This window comes from Lactuca virosa, chromosome 2, assembly GCF_052849685.1.
Source record: "Lactuca virosa cultivar CGN04683 chromosome 2, Lactuca_virosa_CGN04683_v6, whole genome shotgun sequence".
NCBI lineage: Eukaryota > Viridiplantae > Streptophyta > Magnoliopsida > Asterales > Asteraceae > Lactuca > Lactuca virosa.
Window position 1 is genome coordinate 232731993 of NC_136427.1, and position 21422 is coordinate 232753414.

Consider the following 21422-nt stretch of genomic DNA (forward strand, 5'->3'; position numbering starts at 1 on the left):
CACTGATCGGAATTCATCAAGGAACTAGTTGTATGTTGTGCATGAACAATTGTAACATCATCTACATAAATCTATACAATGATAATTTCTCTTGAGAAACAATTGTAACATCAATCTTGTGCTTTCACTAATACAAATACATTAATGGGATGGGATGGGAGAGAGCTAGATCTTTGGTAAGAATTGAAGCATCATTGCTCGTGTCTTATGATCAGCCGAAAGCCCAAGTTCACGCATTTCCTGATACAACTTGGTGGCAGATTCCGTCTTTTCTCTCAAACAAAACCCCTGAACAGCAGCATTGTAAAGATGTGCATTTGGAGGAACAAGCTGCACATAGTATAAAAGTAAACCCATAATTGCAACTGATTTTTAACCAATTAAACAGAAAAGTTAAAACTCACTTTCAAGATTTCATGCACTTCATCATAGAGGGAACCCCATATGCAAGATCTAATCAGTGACAACAAAGTTAAAGTGTCAGGATTGTGTTTTTTATGAACCATATGTTGGTATACCTGCAATGCAACTTTTGGCTCATTTCCAACCTCACAAGCTCCAATCACACGGCAATATGATGTAACAGGAATCTCCAATCCCAAATCCTCCATCTCCCATAGTATCTGCAAACCTCTTCTCCAAGATCCAAGCTTGTTGCAGGCTGTTAATGCAGTATTGTATAAATGCAATCCCAACTCAGATGGGGATTCTTGCTGGATTTTCTCAAATAACCCAAGTGCCTCACTGTATTGATCCGCTCTACATAAAGCAATGAGAAGTGCATTCCAAGTGTATGATGTAGGAACATGCCCTAAACATCTCATGCAATCATACACTTTAAATGCAAGATTCACCTGACCATTGTTCCCAAGTGAATGAATCAATGCATTGAATACGATGATGTTTGGATTCTCTTTTCTTTTCATCATATCACGAAAAACACTTAACGCGAAATCCCATCTCCCATCTTTCACAAACGACATTACTGCAGCTTCCATGGTGCGAGTATCTGGTTCAACCTCGTTTTGAACCATTTCAAGATACGCTTCAACTGCTAATCCATACTGACAAAACCCTAGAAACATGGTGACTAACAACCGATATGTTACCAAGTTTCCTACACAATCATTCTCCTTCATCTTCCTCCAAATCCATTCGCTTTTAATCCAATCTTTTTCATCACGACATAATGTCAGCATCATGTTGAACAAAACTTGGTCGGCTTTTATTGTTTCTTCTTTATCGTCTATGAGCTCCTGAAACATTTGAAATGCGGCTTCAAAGCCTCTAGCTTTTGCAACTCCTTGTAAGATTAAGTTGTAGCTATGTCCACTTGTTCGACCACTTGATCTCATAGATTCAAAGACATGCAGAGCATCATCAAGCTCTTCCTTCCTCAACAAACATGAGAGAAGAGCATTGAAGGCATGTGATTCAGGTCTTAGACCCATGAAATCCATGGAGGCGTAAAGCTCCAGTGCGCTTCTAACCTTATCTGCTCTGCTCAGCTTCAAAAGGCGCCATGACAGATTCTTTTCATCCCTTTCTTCTAAAAACTGCAGTCTGTTCTCAGAAACAAGGGAAGAAGGCATACTAACATCGTCAACGTCTTCTTCTCCATCGTCCCACATGGGATGTTCATTAAGAACCGATCCGTATGCTATTGAAACCTTGGGTACATACCTGTCAAGTCTAGTACTTCTAGAATTACGGCAGGAAGACACTACTTTCCGTTTCGCACTCCAACTGTTCGATGTAATGTCTGAACTAGAAAATTCAGAAAATCTTGAAATATGTATGCGGGTATGATAGTATTCAGAGAGCCCAAGGGTCGGTACATGAAAAACAACCGAAGTCGTCAAAGATGCAGCCATAAATCACCCTAAGCAACCAAGCTTAGTAGCTTTCACTAATTCACTAAAAAAGGTCGAGAAGCGAACCAAGAAAATAAACTGAAAATAGGTCGAGATAGATAATCATATAATACAGACGCAAAAAATTTCGCGAATGTCTACGAAGGAAGCAGGGTTTTGTGTATTGCAACTGTGAGTAGAGCAGACTGCAGAGTTTCAAACCTGTTTGGACCAAAATGGAGAAGGCTCTGGTGACAAATGCGTGTTCCCATAAAATCTCTCTTTTCATATCTTAACAATGTACCATTTTTTATGCACAACGTACAAACCAAGAAACAGTCAATCTCGCCTTGACCTTTCCCTACATATAAAGTTCTGGGCGCCCCCTTTCCCTAAAACCCTCCTTTTTCAATCCCAGGTTCCCCGCGCAACGATTTTATTAATGGAAGAAAAAAACGAGCTTGCAGAAATGGGTAAGTTAAATTACGAGTTTCAGAGCGTAAGTATTAATTCTTTTACTCTGGGTAATGCTCGATTAGGTCAAATTTGATACTAAAGAAAAAACCCTTGTATAATTTTACCTCCGTTTTGATGTAACATACAGAAAAAGTAGAAGATGGTGAAGAAGTAGCAGTAGAGGACGTGGAGGATGAACAGTCGAAAATGGAAGGAATGGCATCAATAGCGTTGTTACCAGATGGGTCAATCTCGGGTCATTTTGTTCATCTTCCCCATTCCGTTTGTTACGGCATTCATGGCGCTGGTATTTCCGAACTTCATCGATGCATTATTTATTGCATTACTTCTCTTTCCAAATACCATTGAAGCTGTTTTGTTTGTCTCCATCTCTAGAAGATGTTTTTTGGGCATTAACGACTTTAACAGATGCAATGTTTTTTGGTAATAAATGTGTTGCCATGAAAACAGAGATAGCATGTGAAAGGGAATGTAGCAGGGGTGAAGACTACCGTTTGGTCAAACTGACTATAATAGACTTCAATGTAAGTTTAATCTTTAGCTTGCTCAATGTTAAGCACTTATATAAGCTTTTGTAATCAGTTTTTACATGTTGTTACAGAGCAAGAAAGAAAGGGATGTAGTGGTTGAACGAAGAGGCCATGATGCTGCACGCTTATGTAACATTGATCATGCTCATGGGTGGGGTATTCATTATGTAAATTAAGAATCTTTTTAGACATTATTTACGTTGTAAATATTCAAATAAACTCATGAATTTTTCCATTTCTTGACAGATGGGAGAAGGATGTGGTTAGTTTAGTTGCCAAGGAGCAAGAGAAGAGGAAGATTGCAATTTCTTTTGAGTGTGAAACGCTTAAAGCCGACGAAGCAGCAGAAGGGCATATTAGGCAGTTCATGCCCAAATTAACTGGATTGGATGCTGTTGGTAAGTATATCTAGTTCAAACTCACTGGGATTTGTGTTTTTGCAGTTGTTAATGGATACCTTAAAAATATGCAGTTAATATTGGGAAGATGAGTATCACAGGTTTGGACTTTAAAGCAGAAGTGGGACGTGTGGAGCCAAGTTCCTAAACTTATGATCCAAACAACATTTTTGATCCAAGTAGAAATCTACCCTTTGTTAAAATTTGTTTATATAAAATCCATCACTGTTAGAATTAGTGAATCGTTTGATGATAAACATGGTTGATGAACCTAAATGCTTGAGAGCGATTATATTGAAAGAGATGAATAGTTTATTATAGACTTAAGATGAATCTAACTATGGCAACAATGGTCCCTAAACTATATGGAAGTACAAAATCAGATATAAGTATCCTAACCATCAAATGTTAGGCTTTATTGTAGGAAAAAGGCAATCACATATTACAAGATTTGTCATCACAAACATTAGTTACATTTCAAAGTTTGTAGTTAGAAAAAGTAATCGATTATTTAAAACGAGTAACTTTATTAAAGTTTCTAGTCCAACTTGAATTGAAATTCTACGTGTATTATAATATTATAGTATTCGTTATAAACATGTCAAATCAAATGGTCGGAATATAGATTCCAAGTGATCCATATGATAAAAGTCTAGTGTGTGTGATCTAACTCATCTAAGTGATAAGATTTTCGCCTTTTCAAAAGAAAAAAAAAATGATAGAAAGATACAAGGTAAAACTTATTGTGGCCTTAGTCTATGTTATTATTTTTTAGGAAAGGGAAATAAACATTTATAAAAGAGTAAGTAAATTACACAAATACTCCCATTGATATGTCTACTTTTTTTATTTTGTTTTTGTATTGGTTTGGTCCATATCCAACTAAAAAGACTATATATATATATATATATATATATATATATATATATATATATATATATATATATATATATGTCACACCCCAAAACCAAGAACGACGGAAACGTTCAGGGGTGGAGGACGTCATTTAAGTATCATAACAGTGCAAAGTAGTAAACAAGCAACAACATCATCCATTGCATTAAAAATAAAGTTTTAATACATGAGTGTTCTTTCATAGTAATAAGACACCAAAATATGTAATCAAAATAAAAGACGAGTCTTGTCTGTGCTCCGTCTTCTCAAAACCTGGTCATCGTACCTGTCTACTGGTGACCTGAGAATACAAGTTATTTTGAAAGCGTAGATCAGCATAAAGCTAGTGAATTCATAAGTATTTTAGTGTCATTGATTTGTAAAGCTGTTATGAAAGACTTGCAAATGTTTAATGAAACATTTAGTATAAGTGTGAAAACCCTAGAAAATTCTATATTTCCTACTAGTATAAAAGGTAGTCTTCTACCAAGACCCGAATGCTTTGAAGGTTTGCATTTCTGTATCAATGAAGGTTTTTCCCATGTACAACTATTATTATAAAAACATAGTCTACCTCATCGTTTATGTGAATGTGTCACAAAATAAAAGTAATAGGGAAAATTATATAATCATTGAAATCGTATCCTTTTGCCTTAGGATAATCACGGCGTGGAAACTCGCCGAACAGTACAACCGAGAACATCCGTTGATGAACAGGTCCCGCTGTAGCTAGCAGCCAGGTGTAGGATGGTCAGTCTCGTATAGTATATATAGTATCTCTCTCTGTATATAGTATTTCTCTCTGTATAACAAGTAATAGTATCTCTTCATATAGTATTTAGTATATTTGTATAGACTCATGAATGAACTGACTCTTGTGTAATTCCTTGTACTAGGAATGGTAATTTGTATCCCCTAAACTATACCTATAATAGTTTACTGGAATGTAGATTGAATGTCCAAGTAGGTTTATACACCGTTGCTACTCAAGAGTGTTGGAACTGAAGAAAGAATGAAATCCCTCATATCAATACATATATACATGAAACATAAGTGTATAGATATGATTTTTATCAATAAGTTGAAAGAGGTTTTGTAATACATTTAAGAGTTTTGAACAATAAATAATAATGACTTCATGTCGGTTTATAAAACGATTCAAAAGTAGTTTATTTGATAACAAAGTATAAAATAACTGAAAACCATTGTATTTAACACATTTTGAAGTATGTGAAAATCAGTTGGTTGAAAACACCGTTATAAATCACATGCGATTGATTCTATAACTTCCTGTTTTCTACTTGTATTCCCCCCCCCCCCCCCCCATGAAAGCATTTAAAATCATTTAAAAGGATTGATTAAGGGGTATGAAATCACCTGTAGTGAGTAACTCGAATGAAAGATCGATATAGGATTGTTGGGTGTCAATTGGAGTCTTGAGCACAAACGAATCCTATTTAACATATAATTACACATATATGAATACATTCCATGTATATAACCACTAAAAGTGTTAGGGACACGCCTTAGGGACATAAAAACACTTAGAATTAAGTGTTACAACCATATATGATTGTATATAAGGGTTATATGGCTATACAAGGGAGTGTATGGTCAAAATGCACAACATTTATGTGTGTGCGGCTAGGGTGTGCGGCCAGGATGTGTGTGAGGCCGCACACTCCCTATGAAATGTGCCAAAACGTATTTTAAGGCTTTAGGACTCATCTAGGAAGGTTTCTTACTTCATGCCTTAGCCTTATATGGAGTTTATTGCCATTTTTGGACCTAAAAAGGGTGTGTGCGGCTACACATGGTGTGTGCGGCCGCACACCCTTTATGAAGATGATAAAATCGAGTTTTTCTAGTATATCATCAAGTGTTCTTAGCATATAACAAGTTATGATAAGTGTATACACGTTATAGAGGCGTGAAAGGGTGATTAAGGTCCAAAACTAGTGTGTGTTCTTGGTGTTCTTGGTGTTCTTGGCTAAAAATGGATGTTTTCATGGATCAAACCAAAGGGTTTTGCTAGTTAGGGTCGTGTATCAACAAATAAAAGGAAGGATTACTACCTTTTATGAAGATCAAGATGAAGATTTGGATGATACTTGAGAGGATTTCGAGTTCTAGCTTTGAAGAAGTGGAAAAATGTTCAAAAATGGCTAAGTGTTCTATATATAGGTGGGAGTGTGCGGTTGGGATGGGTGTGCGGCCGCACACACCTGTGTGTGGTCGTACACTCAAGTGTGCGGCCGCACATGTAACACCCAAATTTTTAAAACAATTTTTCACTTTTTAAAACCATATAAATTCATCCACAATTGCTTTCAAAAACAATGTATCAATTTTATCTCACTACAAATCCCAAGATCAAATCATAATAAACTCTGCGGGTGTGTGTACAGATCATGCCGGCGCCTCCCCGCGATCACCACTGGTACCTGAAACACATAACACATAACACCGTAAGCATAAAACTTAGTGAGTTCCCCAAAATACCACTCTAACACATATTAACCACTCGAGGCTATGACTCTGCTGACCCTCTGGTCAGTGTGTCTCAGTGGGACCCTCCAGTCCCAACTCTCTGTGGGCTCTCTAGCCCTAACTCTATGGACCCAAAGGTCCTAACTCTAACAACTCTGGATCATGCATATCACATATCACAATAAATCTCAACACATAAATAGCATACAAATACACTGGCACATAACTATAGAACATAACACACATTAGCCACTCGAGGCTATAACTCTGTGGGCCCTTGGGCCCTAACTCTGTGGACCCTCTGGTCCTAGCTCTTTGGACCTTCCGGTCCTAACTCTGGTATACACACAACATAAATCACATAGAAATAATGTCGTGCCACAAATCACATAAATAGCATACAATAACTCTGTCACATAACTCTGTTACCACTCTAGGTAAAGTATAGTGAGAAGACTCACCTCGGGTAACTCGGTAAAGCTCGAACTCTGTAAAATCTGGTCTAGCCCCCGCCTAATCATATGAAATATACACTCTAAATCAATACATCTCTCAAGGCTAGACTATTCCTCCTCTTAGTACTCTCAGAAGGGTAAAAGACCATTTTACCCCTCCCATGGCTCAAAGGCCCTAAAGTTGACCAAACCCTAAAAGTCAACAAAAGTCAACCCTCCGGGTTACGCTGCGCGTACCAAACACGTACGCTGGGCGTACCCGGCGTCCTCACAGAAAAGGGGTGCACGACCCCTTACGCTGCGCGTACTGAGATTACGCCCCGCGTAACTCTCAGTTTCAGTCCCTTAGCTCTTGAGGTCTTAATCAGTTAAGACTCTCGTCCAACTTTTAGATCTGACCGTTTCTAAGCCTCTTAATCCATAAAGTCGATAACTTTAAGCCTTTGCATGGCTGAACAAGTCACTAACACCCAAAATATACCACTTCTAGCCCTAGAAAGCTCAAAACTCTAGCATGTCCTTATATCAACGACCAAGATAGAAACTTTATGGATCTAAAACATAAATATCACTGAAAGGGGACAGATCTTGGACCATGGAGCACCTTACACTCATAAAGTCTCCACCTTTGGGACTTTTAACCCTAGAAATGGCCCATGCAACAACAAACCAAAAGAAGAGGAAAGCTTTGAACTTTATACCTCTAAAAGCAGCTCCTTCCTCTGTAGATCTCAGATCCAAACTTGCACTTCAAGCTCTAGCCTCCACAAGCTCCTCTCCTTCTTCTTCACTAACACCCCAAGGCACTTTTAGCTCCAAAATCACACATACTCACTAAGGACGATGGGAAGTTCTCTCTTAGGGTTTTACTCACTGCTAGGGAGGCTGAGAAATGAGCCTTAGCATCCAATATATAAGGCACAAGTCAGAAATTAGGGTTTGCACCTGGACACATTACGCCCAGCGTAACCCTGAGTACGCCCAGCGTACTCAGGCGAGTCCGCGTCCAAAATAAGCGCATGAGTACGCGCAGCGTACTCTTGAGTACGCCCAGCGTACTCATTTGCTACCAATTCCTCTTAAGGGCTTAACTTGACACTTTGAATAAAAGAAGGGCTAAATAGTTGTACCTGAATTTCGGGATGTTACAATTCTCCCCCACTAGAACTAGACTTCGCCCTCGAAGTCTCACTCAACAAATAACTCTGGATACTGCTCGCGCATCTCTAACTCCGGCTCCCAGGTCATTTCAGAACCCTTCCGATGTTGCCACTGGACTTGAACCAATGACACCTCCTTGTTTCTCAAAGTCTTGATCCTTCGATCCACAATCGTAACCGGTCTCTCAACATAATTCAGGCTCGCATCCACCTGAATGTCCTCTAACGGAACCACTGCCGACTCATCAGCGATACACTTCCTCAACTGAGACACGTGGAAGGTATCGTGAATCTGGCTCAACTCCGTAGGTAGCTCCAAACGATACGCTACCCTGCCCACCCTGGCAGTCACCCTGAAAGGACCAATATACCGAGGTCCCAACTTACCCCTCTTCCTGAATCGGATCACCCCCTTCCAAGGAGATACCTTCAGGAGTACTAAATCACCAACCTGGAACTCAAGCTCGGATCGTCGCCTATCCGCATAACTCTTCTGGCGACTCTGAGTGGTTCAACAACCTCTGTCTGACCCGCTGAATCTGCTCAGTCGTCTGAAGTACTATCTCTATACTACCCATCACACGCTGCCCGACCTCACCCCAACAAATGGGAGTCCGACACCTCCTCCCATACAACAGCTCAAAGGGTGGCATACTGATGCTCAAATGATGGCTGTTGTTATAGGAAAACTCAACCAAGGGTAAATACGTGTCCCAACTTCCTCCGAAGTCCAATACACATGCCCGAAGCATGTCCTCGAGCGTCCGAATCGTCCGCCCGCTCTGCCCGTCTGTCTGTGGGTGGTAGGCGGTACTGAAATGCAACCTCGTACCCAACTGGAGATCGACTCAACCCCGACCTCTATCATCTGATACTCATCGTTGGACCCTTCGGTCCGGTCTATATCGTTGGACCCTTCGGTCCGGTCTGTACAACACATCACCAGGACTCAACTCAACTCAAGAGTTTGGTCCGCCCGTAGTTGGAATCGCTCGTTCCAATGACTCATTCAACTTATAGCTTGGGGACCCGCAACCCATGTGTACTTTACTTATCCAATCCCTTCGGATTGGATGTCCACACTTACTCAGAATGTAATGATTCCCAATCATTGAGGAGATCCCGGTCTCACCCCTGGTCCAACCACCAGGCTCCCAAAACTCATGCGTAGGGCTTTTCAAGCCTAAAACCCTCCTGTATCATGCTCAGATCAAGAAGGCTTCCTCATAACAACCTCTCGCTAATTAGTGCGTATTACGGCTCCCCATAACATCACCACAACCTCCTACTGACTAGTGAGTACTACGGCTCCCCATAGTATCACAACAACCTCTCTCTGACTAGTGAGTACTACGGCTCCCCGTAGTATCACAACAACCTCTCTCTGACTAGTGAGTACTACGGCTCCCCATAGTATCACAACAACCTCTTTCTGACTAGTGAGTACTACGGCTCCCCATAGTATCACAACAACCTCTCTCTGACTAGTGAGTACTACGGCTCCCCATAGTATCACAACAACCTCTCTCTGACTAGTGAGTACTACGGCTCCCCATAGTATCACAACAACCTCTCTCTGACTAGTGAGTACTACGGCTCCCCATAGTATCACAACAACCTCTCTCTGACTAGTGAGTACTACGGCTCCCCATAGTATCACAACAACCTCTCTCTGACTAGTGAGTACTATGGCTCCCCATAGTATCACAACAACCTCTCTCTGACTAGTGAGTACTACGGCTCCCCATAGTATCACAACAACCTCTCTCTGACTAATGAGTACTACGGCTTCCCGTAACATCACAACACCCTTCCCTAGTAGCTCCTGAAGCTGCGAGGATAACTACTGTGTCTCTGGCGGCGCAAGGCGATAAGGCGCCTTGGCGATAGGCGCTGCCCCCGGAACCAACTCGATGCGAAACTCTACTTGCCTCTCGGGAGGCACACCCGGCAACTCCTCGGGAAAAACATCCAGGGACTCTCGCACTATCGAAACATCATCCATCGAACTTGGCCTCCCAGCGGCCTCTCGTGTGTCCATCACATAGGACACATACTCGCTGCAGCCTTGCTGAAAACTCTGTCTCGCTCTGGCGGTTGAACAAAACGCCGACCCACATCGGTTACCCTCGTTGTACACCGTAAGTACTCCCCGACTGGGGTCTCGTATCGTCACCAACTGTCGCTCGCAGTCTATGACAGCCCCAAATCGGCTTAACCCAACCATGCCCACTATGACACACACGTCCCCCATCGATATTGGGACCAGATCTATCGGGGACTCAACACCGAAGATCTCGAGTACACATCCTCGACTCACATTCATAACATACTCCGCTCGCTCGTCCACTATGGAAACTCGTAGAGGTCGACTCAACGTCTCTCGTCGGCTACTGATGTGCCGACCAAACGTTATTGACACAAATGATCGACTCGCTCCCGAGTCAAATATCACTAAAGCAGGTACATAACTCATAAGAAAAGTACCAGCCACGACATCGGGCGTTGCACGGACCTCCCCCGCCATCAACTGGAAGGCTCTCCCGCGAGCCTCGGTTGCCTCGGCCCTCGTTGGCCTGGCCTTGGTAACTCTAGCAGCAGGTGCGGCTTTCCTCCGATAGAATACTCGGTTCTTCCCCGCTTAGGGTTCGAACCATCCCCAATTGGCGTACCAACAATCTATCACCCCGACTGTCCCCACCAGTAATCATCGCACCTACTCTTGGAAGGTGATACACAACTCTCGATGATCTCCTGACAGAGATCAAACAACTCCAAATACCAGGATCTCGTATGCAACCTTCAGTACTTACCATCATGACTGCCTCTAGTCATTTAGGATCTCACACTATACCCTCACCGGACCTCCCAACTGTCCAGTGTTAACATTAACCCTGGATCTGGAAATAATGAACCATCATACTCCTCATCCTTGACTCCTTGCCCAACGTTCCAACATGCCCCTTATCATAAGAGCAGAAACCACATTTCCACTCCTTATACCTCTCAAGAACCATAGGAGTCACTGCCCTGATATACCCCTCTTGATCGCCCAACACTGCGGCTAACACATGCCCTATTATACTCAAATAGGGTGTATCCTGATCCTTGACCATTTCAGTCTTCACTGTCAACCCGCTCAAGCTATACCATTCCCTCGCGACAGACCTACTGCCGGATACTCTGATTGAAAAGTCACCATCAGTGCGATTCCACAGGGCTCACCCCAACTCAGAAACCGAAATCTCAACACCCCTTACGTCTCCCATAAGAAACGGAAATAGCACCACTCGGGTCACGGAAAGTGACATATCTACTATCGGCCGGCTCTCCAGCTCAGACCGTACCCCTCCATAATGCACCGTCCCTACTCATCTCTTAGTCTTGTGACTCCACTGGCATATCACCAACAAATCCCTTAGAGCTAACTCGTTTTCCCTATCAAGGGATGCTCCACTAAAACTCGTTCTCCCTGGCCTTCTGGGCCCATACTCCTTCACATCCGACCTTGGTCTAGATAATCGCTGCGGAATAACCGGCAAAACCAGAAGCACTCACCGCCACATTTCATGGTACTCGAACCATGTCCTCTCTTCTCAACCCGCCTCAAATCATGGTACTCGAACCACAAAATCACCCCTCGATCTGCCACCAATCATGGTACTCGAACCATGACATCACCTCTTGATCTGCTACCAATCATGGTACCCGAACCATGACATCACTTCTCGACCTGTCACCAATCATGGTACTCGAACCATGACATCACCTCTCGATCTGCTACTAATCATGGTACTCCAACCATGACATCACCTCTCGATCTGTCACCAATCATGGTACTCGAACCATGACATCACCTCTCGATCTGCTACTAATCATGGTACTCGAACCATGACATCACCTCTCATTTTGCCACCAATCATGGTACTCGAACCATGACATCACCTCTCGATCTGCTACTAATCATGGTACTCGAACCATGACATCACCCCTCGATCCGCTACTCACAATCCTCCGGATCGCCACGGTCATTTCGTCAAAATCATACTGCGAATCTCTTCATTGCTAATACCGCTGCCCTCCGGCGTGTGCGGTGTTCCAACCATGATGTCTCTGAAACACAATATGAAGATACCAGAGACTCGATCGAGTATACTCGCACTCGATAACTCAACCCTACTTGTTCCTGAGTACCCAATGGATTCTTACTTAGGGTGCGCGCTGCTCCGGTGTCTTCAGTAGTACGGGCCCTATACTACCGTCCACACCGCATCAGTATTCACTCTAAGTCCTCCTCCTTGGATCCCAAGTCCCAAGTACTCTACTCTCTTTAACCATATGCTACTCACTAGCAGCTCTCTCATAACTCCTCGCTGCTATCTAAACACTCTCAAGTATCCCTAGCAGCAAAACTCCTAGACTAAGGCATCACATATCAGGCCACTCTAGTCCTAATAAGAATACCTAGTCTACTCTAGCATGCATAGCATAACTCATCGCATATCATAACATAATATATCTCATAACACTAATTGCAAGGGTATTTTGGGAATTCACCGTTCGGGCGCTGGCTGATCGTACACACGGCTCTGCTCTGTTTGTCTCAAAACTCTTTACTCTTGTGAAAAATTTTGCAAATTTTATTTTAAAAATCTCTCAATTCCTCAGTTTGAGTTCAGATACGCTCGAAGATGTATCCGAATCCCTCAAACCAAGGCTCTGATACCAACTTGTAACACCCAAATTTTAAAAACAATTTTTCACTTTTTAAAACCATATAAATTCATCCACAATTGCTTTCAAAAACAATGTATCAATTTTATCTCACTACAAATCCCAAGATCAAATCATAATAAACTCTGCGGGTGTGTGTACAGATCATGCCGGCGCCTCCCCGCGATCACCACTGGTACCTGAAACACATAACACATAACACCGTAAGCATAAAGCTTAGTGAGTTCCCCAAAATACCACTCTAACACATATTAGCCACTCGAGGCTATGACTCTGCTGACCCTCTGGTCAGTGTGTCTCAGTGGGACCCTCCAGTCCCAACTCTCTGTGGGCTCTCTAGCCCTAACTCTATGGACCCAAAGGTCCTAACTCTGACAACTCTGGATCATGCATATCACATATCACAATAAATCTCAACACATAAATAGCATACAAATACACTGGAACATAACTATAGAACATAACACACATTAGCCACTCGAGGCTATAACTCTGTGGGCCCTTGGGCCCTAACTCTGTGGACCCTCTGGTCCTAAGTCTTTGGACCTTCCGGTCCTAACTCTGGTATACACACAACATAAATCACATAGAAATAATGCCGTGCCACAAATCACATAGATAGCATACAATAACTCTGTCACATAACTCTGTTACCACTCTAGGTAAAGTATAGTGAGAAGACTCACCTCGGGTAACTCGGTAAAGCTCGAACTCTGTAAAATCTGGTCTAGCCCCCGCCTAATCATATGAAATATACACTCTAAATCAATACATCTCTCAAGGCTAGACTATTCCTCCTCTTAGTACTCTCAGAAGGGTAAAAGACCATTTTACCCCTCCCATGGCTCAAAGGCCCTAAAGTTGACCAAACCCTAAAAGTCAACAAAAGTCAACCCTCCGGGTTACGCTGCGCGTACCAAACACGTACGCTGGGCGTACCCGGCGTCCTCACAGAAAAGGGGTGCACGACCCCTTACGCTGCGCGTACTGAGATTACGCCCCGCGTAACTCTCAGTTTCAGTCCCTTAGCTCTTGAGGTCTTAATCAGTTAAGACTGTCGTCCAACTTTTAGATCTGACCGTTTCTAAGCCTCTTAATCCATAAAGTCGATAACTTTAAGCCTTTGCATGGCTGAACAAGTCACTAACACCCAAAATATACCACTTCTAGCCCTAGAAAGCTCAAAACTCTAGCATGTCCTCATATCAACGACCAAGATAGAAACTTTATGGATCTAAAACATAAATATCACTGAAAGGGGACAGATCTTGGACCATGGAGCACCTTACACTCATAAAGTCTCCACCTTTGGGACTTTTAACCCTAGAAATGGCCCATGCAACAACAAACCAAAAGAAGAGGAAAGCTTTGAACTTTATACCTCTAAAAGCAGCTCCTTCCTCTGTAGATCTCAGATCCAAACTTGCACTTCAAGCTCTAGCCTCCACAAGCTCCTCTCCTTCTTCTTCACTAACACCCCAAGGCACTTTTAGCTCCAAAATCACACATACTCACTAAGGACGATGGGAAGTTCTCTCTTAGGGTTTTACTCACTGCTAGGGAGGCTGAGAAATGAGCCTTAGCATCCAATATATAGGGCACAAGTCAGAAATTAGGGTTTGCACCTGGACACATTACGCCCAGCGTAATCCTGAGTACGCCCAGCGTACTCAGGCGAGTCCGCATCCAAAATAAGCGCATGAGTACGCGCAGCGTACTCTTGAGTACGCCCAGCGTACTCATTTGCTACCAATTCCTCTTAAGGGCTTAACTTGACACTTTGAATAAAAGAAGGGCTAAATAGTTGTACCTGAATTTCGGGATGTTACAGCACACTCCATGTGTTGGAGTGTTTGTCCCGATTTTGCTTGATATGCATCGTGTTATCCCATTTCTAGGTTCCTACCTTAATTGTACTGGGTTTAGAACACTCAAATAGACCCCAAATAGTGATAAAAGCTAGCGAAATGAGTCTATCTTTGATTAAATTGATCCAATGATCGAGATAGAAATTTCGGGTTGTCACATCATCCCCCTGTTAGAAGGAATTTTGTCTCGAAATTAGAGTTTAAGCAAATAAGTAGTTACAAATAACTAAGTAAAAAGACGAGGATATTTATGTTTTATCTGATCCTCTCTCTCCCAAGTGAATTCAGATCCTCGCTTGGCGTTCCAGCGAACCTTCACTATCGGGATACGGCTTTGCTTTGTTTGCTTGACCTTTCGGTCCATGATCTCTACAGGTTCTTCCACGAAGTTGAGGCTCTCGTTGATCTCGATCTCGTCGAGTGGGATTACAAGAGTCTCGTCGGACTGACACTTTTTCAAGTTCGAGACGTGGAAAGTAGAATGTACGTTACTGAGTTCACGAGGTAAGTTAAGTTTGTAAGCTACAGGACCGATTCTAGCGAGAATCTCGAAGGGCCCTATGTATCTTGGATTTAGCTTTCCACACTTTCCGAAGCGTATCAAGCCTTTCCAGGGTGAGACCTTCAATAGAACACGGTCGCCCACCTGGAATTCCAATGGTTTCCTTCGTTTATCTGCGTAGCTTTTCTGTCGGTCTCTAGAGGATTTTAATCGTTCACGAATCTGAACGATCTTCTCTGTCGTTTCCCGAATGATCTTCGGACCTGTGAGAGTGCTGTCAGGAACTCGTCCTTTAGCTAACTGGGTATCACCCACCTCAGCCCAGCACAGAGGGGATCTGCACTTTCGGCCATAGAGGGCCTCGAATGGAGCAGCCTTTATGCTCGTGTGATAACTGTTGTTGTAGGAAAATTCGACAAGGGGTAAATGAGTATCCCATGCCTTCCCAAAGTCGATCACACAGGCTCGCAACATATCTTCCAAGGTTTGGATAGTCCTTTCACTTTGTACGTCGGTCTGTGGATGGTAGGCTGTACTCATGTCCAGCCTAGTTCCTAGGGAACTTTGTAGCGAATGCCAGAACCTCGAAGTGAATCTACTATCTCTGTCTGAGATAATGGATATGGGCACACCGTGCAGTCGTACAATCTCCCGTATGTAAGTTCTTGTAAGCTTCTCCATCTTGTCTGTTTCTTTGATAGACAAGAAGTGTGCGGACTTGGTCAATCTGTCGACGATGACCTATATGGTATCAAGTCCACCCGTTGTCTTGGGCAACTTGGTTATGAAGTCCATAGTGATCCGTTCCCACTTCCATTCCGGTATCTCCGGCTGTTGTAGTAGACCGGAGGGTTTCTGGTATTCGACCTTGACCTTGGCGCAAGTAAGGCATTTACTCACGAAGGTAGCAATCTCTGCTTTCATGTTAGGCCACCAGTATAGCTTTTTAAGATCCAGATACATCTTATCTGAACCTGGGTGGACGGAATAACGAGTGTTATGCGCCTCGGTCATGACCAAGTCTCTGAAACCACCGTGTTTCGGTGTCCAGATCCGATCCATGAGATACAAGGCTCCGCCACCTTTGACTTCCAAGTTCTTATCCATTCCTCTCAGGGATTCACTCGCCACATTTTCAGGTTTCAAAGCGTCGAGCTGAGCCTCCTTAATTTGCGTGGACAGGTGTGAATGGATAGTTAGAGTCAAAGATTTGACTCTACGATCATAGTATTCTTTCTGACTTAGGGCGTCAGCTACTACGTTGGCTTTACCCAGATGATAACGAACTTCACATTCGTAATCACTGAGTAGCTCGACCCACCGTCGTTGTCTCATGTTGAGCTCCTTCTGGTTGAATATATGTTGTAGGCTTTTGTGGTCTGTAAAGATAGTGCTTTTTGTACCATACAGGTAGTGTCTCCAGATCTTCAGAGCAAACACAACTGCTCCTAGCTCAAGATCGTGGGTGGTGTAGTTGACTTCATGTGTCTTCAGCTATCTCGAGGCGTAGGCGATGACCTTACCTTGTTGCATCAGAACACAGCCGAGCCCTTGATTTGAAGCATCGCAATAGACAACGAAGTCTTCTATCCCTTCGGGGAGGGATAGTATTGGTGCGGTGCACAAGGCTCGCTTGAGCGTTTGGAACGCTCTCTCATGCTTCTCTTCCCAGTCAAAGGCTACGCCCTTCTGGGTCAGAGTGGTAAGAGGTTTCGCAATTCGGGAGAAGTCCTGAATGAACCTGCGATAGTAGCCAGCGAGACCTAGAAATTGACGAATTTCTATAGGTGTCTTCGGTGCTGACCAGTTCTCAATGGCCTTGATTTTGGAAGGGTCCACGTGAATTCCCTCTTTACTAACTACGTGGCCCAAGAATTCGACTCTTCGAATCCAAAATTCGCACTTAGAGAACTTCGCATAGAGCTTCTCCGATCGTAATGTTTCTAAGACTCTTCGTAGGTGTTGACTATGTTCCTCCTTACTTCGAGAGTAGATGAGTATGTCATCGATGAAGACAATGACGAACTGATCCAAGTAAGGACGACACACCCTATTCATTAAATCCATGAATACTGTGGGCGCGTTTGTTAATCCGAATGGCATCACTACAAACTTGTAGTGTCCATAACGAGTTCGGAAGGCTGTCTTGGGAACATCCTCCTCTAACACTCGTAGTTGGTGATACCCGGATCGTAGATCTATCTTCGAGAAGTAGTTGGCTCCTTGAAGTTGATCAAATAAATCGTCAATGCGGGGTAGAGGATAACGATTTTTAATGGTAAGCTTGTTGAGTTCCCTGTAGTCGATGCACATATGAAACGATCCGTCTTTCTTCTTGACGAACAAGACCGGTGCTCCCCATGGTGAGAAGCTTGGCCTAATGAATCCCTTCTTGAGAAGTTCGTTAAGCTGACTGGAAAGTTCCTGCATCTCTGCCGGTGCCAGTCGATATGGAGATTTGGCTACTGTAGTAGCCCCTGACACTAAGTCGATTCTGAACTCGACTTGGCGTTGAGGTGGTAATCCCGGTAGTTCTTCTGGAAAGATGTCGGGAAAGTCGCGTACTTCTGGGATGTTCTGAATGTCTTTCACTTCTTGACTCGTATCGACTATGTGTGCGAGGAATGCATGATTTTCCTTTCGCAAGCACTTCTGAGCTTGGATACACGAAATGATGCGAAGGTTCGTACTAGGTTTGTCGCCGTAGATAACTAAAGTTTCGCTGTTAGGGAGGTTAAGACGAACTGCTTTCTCAAAGCACATGATGTCGGCGCGACGATGACTTAACCAATCCATGCCGATTATGACGTCGAAACTTTTAATTGGGACCGGCATGAGGTCTATTTTGAAAGTATGACCATCTAGAGTTAGAGTACAACCTACGTATATGCAGTTAGTACTTTCCGTTTTCCCGTTTGCCATTTCTACAGTGAGTGGTTCATCTAGTGCACGTGGTTTTTGTCTAAGCAAGTGTGCAAATTTCTGGTTTACGAAGCTTTTCTCCGCTCCACTGTCGAAAAGTATGCATGCATAAGAGTTATCGAGGAGAAACGTACCAGTGACCACTGTGGGGTCGACAACCGCTTCCTCGTGGCCTATGGCCAGAACTCTTCCTACTCCGCCAGCTATCCCTGTCTTAGGGCAGTTCCTCTTGTAGTGGCACACTTTGCCACAACCGTAGCAAGCTTGGCCCACACCGGCGTTAGGAACTTGAGCGATCGGCCTTGCTGGAGTTTTGCAGAAACGGGCAGTATGCCCCCTTCTGTTGCAGTTAGTGCACTGCATTTCCCGGCAAGGTCCGTTGTGGTGGAAGGTGCATTTGTTGCACTTCGGAAGATTACTGGCATAAGGCTTAGCTGGTAAGGGATTAGCAGGGACAATAGGAGTTACCGTGGCAACATTGATTGTAACTAGTTGTTGTCTCTTTGAGGATTCTTGCGAAGTCCCGCTTTTCCTCTTGTTCCACCCCTTTTTCTTGTTGTTGTTGTTGTTGTTGTTTCCCTTTTGTTGCTCGGGTGTAGTAATCGTTGGGTTCTGGTAGTTTCCGTGATCGATAATAGATTGTGCCATCTCTTTAGCGCTGTCAAAAGTAACAGGCCTTGATGCTAACACACTTGACTGGATCTGGGGTGACAGTCCCCAAATATATCTCTCTATTTTCTTGCTCTCAAGAGCAACCATATCCGGGCAAAGAATTGCCAGATCACAGAATCTATTAGTATAGGTTGATATGTCAGAACCAACCATTACTAGACCCCAGAGTTCCTGCTCGAGTTTTTGAATCTCCCCTCGTGGACAGTACTCTCTCATCAGCATGGCTTTCAAGTTCTCCCAGCTTATCGAATTTGCCACTATTAGAGTCAGTGACTTAACGTGACCATTCCACCAAGTTAAAGCCCTGTCAGAAAAGGTACAAGTAGCAAACTTGACTTTATTGTTCTCTGGGCAGGCGCAGATTTCAAAGACTGCTTCTGTCTTTTCTATCCACTGCCTTAAAATCATAACCCCTCCAGTTCCATTGAAATTTTTGGGTTTGGCATTCGTAAAATCTTTGTAAGTGCATTCTTGGGGGTGCCCATGACTCTCGCCATGGTTAGAAAGAGGTGCCCCAGTTCCCGATCCACTAGGGACAGGAGTATTGATGTGTGACATGGCAGCCGCTACGGCCGCCGTGACAGCTGCTTGGAACATAGCAGCGTCGAACTGAGGAGGTGGTGGAGGTGGTGGTGGTATCGGTGTTTCGTTATTATTGTTATGCCTTGGATTTCTACGAGGAGGCATCTTTTAACTTCAAGTTTAAAAGATAGAAACAATGATAAGAATCCAATAGTATAGAGAATGAAAGTGTCTTGTGAACTAAGTCGCCATAGTTCGATATCAAATGAGAGTATGAAATTCAGAATAGATTAGATAACTGCCGAAATTACTGGTATAAAAGATGTAAATAAGTTCGGGAAAATGACCTAACTATAGGTCTTACATCATACCATAAGGAAAATGTCGGCAGTTTAGAAGTCTAATAAAGTACTTGAGAGACAGGAATATTTTATAGAAGAGTGCTACTTAGAGCTCAGTTAGGAAAGGCTATTCCTTATATCAAAAGAAAAGATGTACTAGAAATCTTCTACCGGCGATGAAAGGTCCTGGGGAGAATCCTCATATCCGCCAGTTGATGTACCACTTCTTGGAGATGTCGCTCGTGAGCCCTTTGACGAACTCGAAGTTCTAGGATTTAGGTCCGAGATGCAGCTAACTGTTGCCGCAGAGTCTCATTGGTTCTTCTCGTCCCTTCGACAGCGTCTTCCAGATGTCGAATGCGGGCGGTGTTAACGCCTGAGTTGGCATCAATTTCCATGACTCGGTCGATGGCTGCTCGACCTTGCTCGACGTTCCGAGCAATCCTATGGATCATAACAGGCAGAGCTCGATCCGCAGAGCCACCTCTGCTAAGGTCATAGAAGTTTCGGTCCCTACAGTAGGGTAAGGGTTGACCCTGTTCGTCGCTCCAGCGATTCAAGTTTGTTGCCCACAAGGGTGTGGGACCTTGAAACGCGGGTTGGGGGTTGAGATTTGGGGCCTGACCCACTTGGGGTAGGTTGTCGACTTCAGGCTCTGAGTCAGAACTATCAGAAAAGCCTTCAGCATGGTGATCATCTAAAGGGATTGGGTGATCATCTTCTGGTTCTTCCTCTAGCCATCCAACATTGCCTTCGTTTGGGAAGTACGGGTCGCCGTGGGGATGGAATCCAGCCATAATATCTACGCGAGAAAAGGGGTACCTGAAGTAATTAATAGACGTACTAACTAAGATAATTATAAGATGATCTTTATCAGTTACTTCAATACTTGTTTAGTGCATACTAGTTATATGTACTCAAAACAGGATAGACCTTCGAATAAGTGACCCTAACTCTAAGCCCACAACCAAACAAGGAACAAGAAGTAAAGCAAAGATTCACAGATTCTAAGTCTATGACGCCCTAGATACATATAACCTTAGTGTATCCACTTAGCAACTATTGACCTACTGATAAAGACCTTTTTAGTTCGCAGATAAGTAATTATAGTAACACCAAATACTCCCATAGTATTTCATTGTGGTAGTGTTGGTAAGTTTTTAGACTTGTTGCCATATCACAACCATTCTTGGGCATATGCTAATCACTCCTCGGACCATCATAGTTGATCAGGCTATGCCACTCCCAGGACTGACCATACATCCCCGAGCTTACTTGTGATATTCAACAATCGTAATACTTTTGTTTTTGTCATTGTGACACTGATTTTAGTATGAATGTATGCATGTATACTTAGTTAAATATTTTATTATTTAAAAGTATAAACTCTTGGTCAGAGTATTTTAATCCCATTGTATTTATAGTCAGTATATCTTTTATGGGTTGATATACTCAATTCACTATAAACAATGCTCTGATACCAATCTGTCACACCCCAAAACCAAGAACGGCGGAAACGTTCAGGGGTGGAGGACGTCATTTAAGTATCATAACAGTGCAAAGTAGTAAACAAGCAACAACATCATCCATTGCATTAAAAGTAA

General features: G+C 43.1%; 2 protein-coding genes across 4 annotated transcripts; one reads left to right on the plus strand and one right to left on the minus strand.

Annotated features, from left to right (window-relative positions):
* Positions 1 to 9: 9 nt before the first annotated feature.
* Positions 10 to 1882, minus strand: EMB2076 (Pentatricopeptide repeat (PPR) superfamily protein). 3 transcript variants are annotated; one of them, XM_079079632.1, is made up of 3 exons: positions 519 to 1882; positions 405 to 453; positions 198 to 330 (listed from the first exon to the last, which is right to left on the minus strand). In XM_079079632.1, exons 1-2 carry the CDS (start codon positions 1872 to 1874, stop codon positions 427 to 429), a joined length of 1383 nt encoding a protein of 460 aa, XP_078935758.1. In that variant the 5' UTR covers positions 1875 to 1882; the 3' UTR covers positions 198 to 330; positions 405 to 426. The 3 variants fall into 3 exon arrangements, with proteins under 3 accessions (XP_078935757.1, XP_078935756.1, XP_078935758.1); XM_079079631.1 differs by lacking the exon at positions 405 to 453 and having other exon boundaries at positions 10 to 330; XM_079079630.1 differs by having other exon boundaries at positions 10 to 330; positions 405 to 1882.
* Positions 1883 to 2058: 176 nt separating this feature from the next.
* On the plus strand, positions 2059 to 3585 carry LOC145160444 (uncharacterized). Its single transcript, XM_079079634.1, has 6 exons — positions 2059 to 2326; positions 2458 to 2616; positions 2781 to 2854; positions 2932 to 3011; positions 3107 to 3258; positions 3333 to 3585. The coding sequence occupies exons 1-6, from the start codon at positions 2152 to 2154 to the stop codon at positions 3404 to 3406; spliced, it is 714 nt and encodes a 237-aa protein (XP_078935760.1). The 5' UTR covers positions 2059 to 2151; the 3' UTR covers positions 3407 to 3585.
* Positions 3586 to 21422: the final 17837 nt, after the last annotated feature.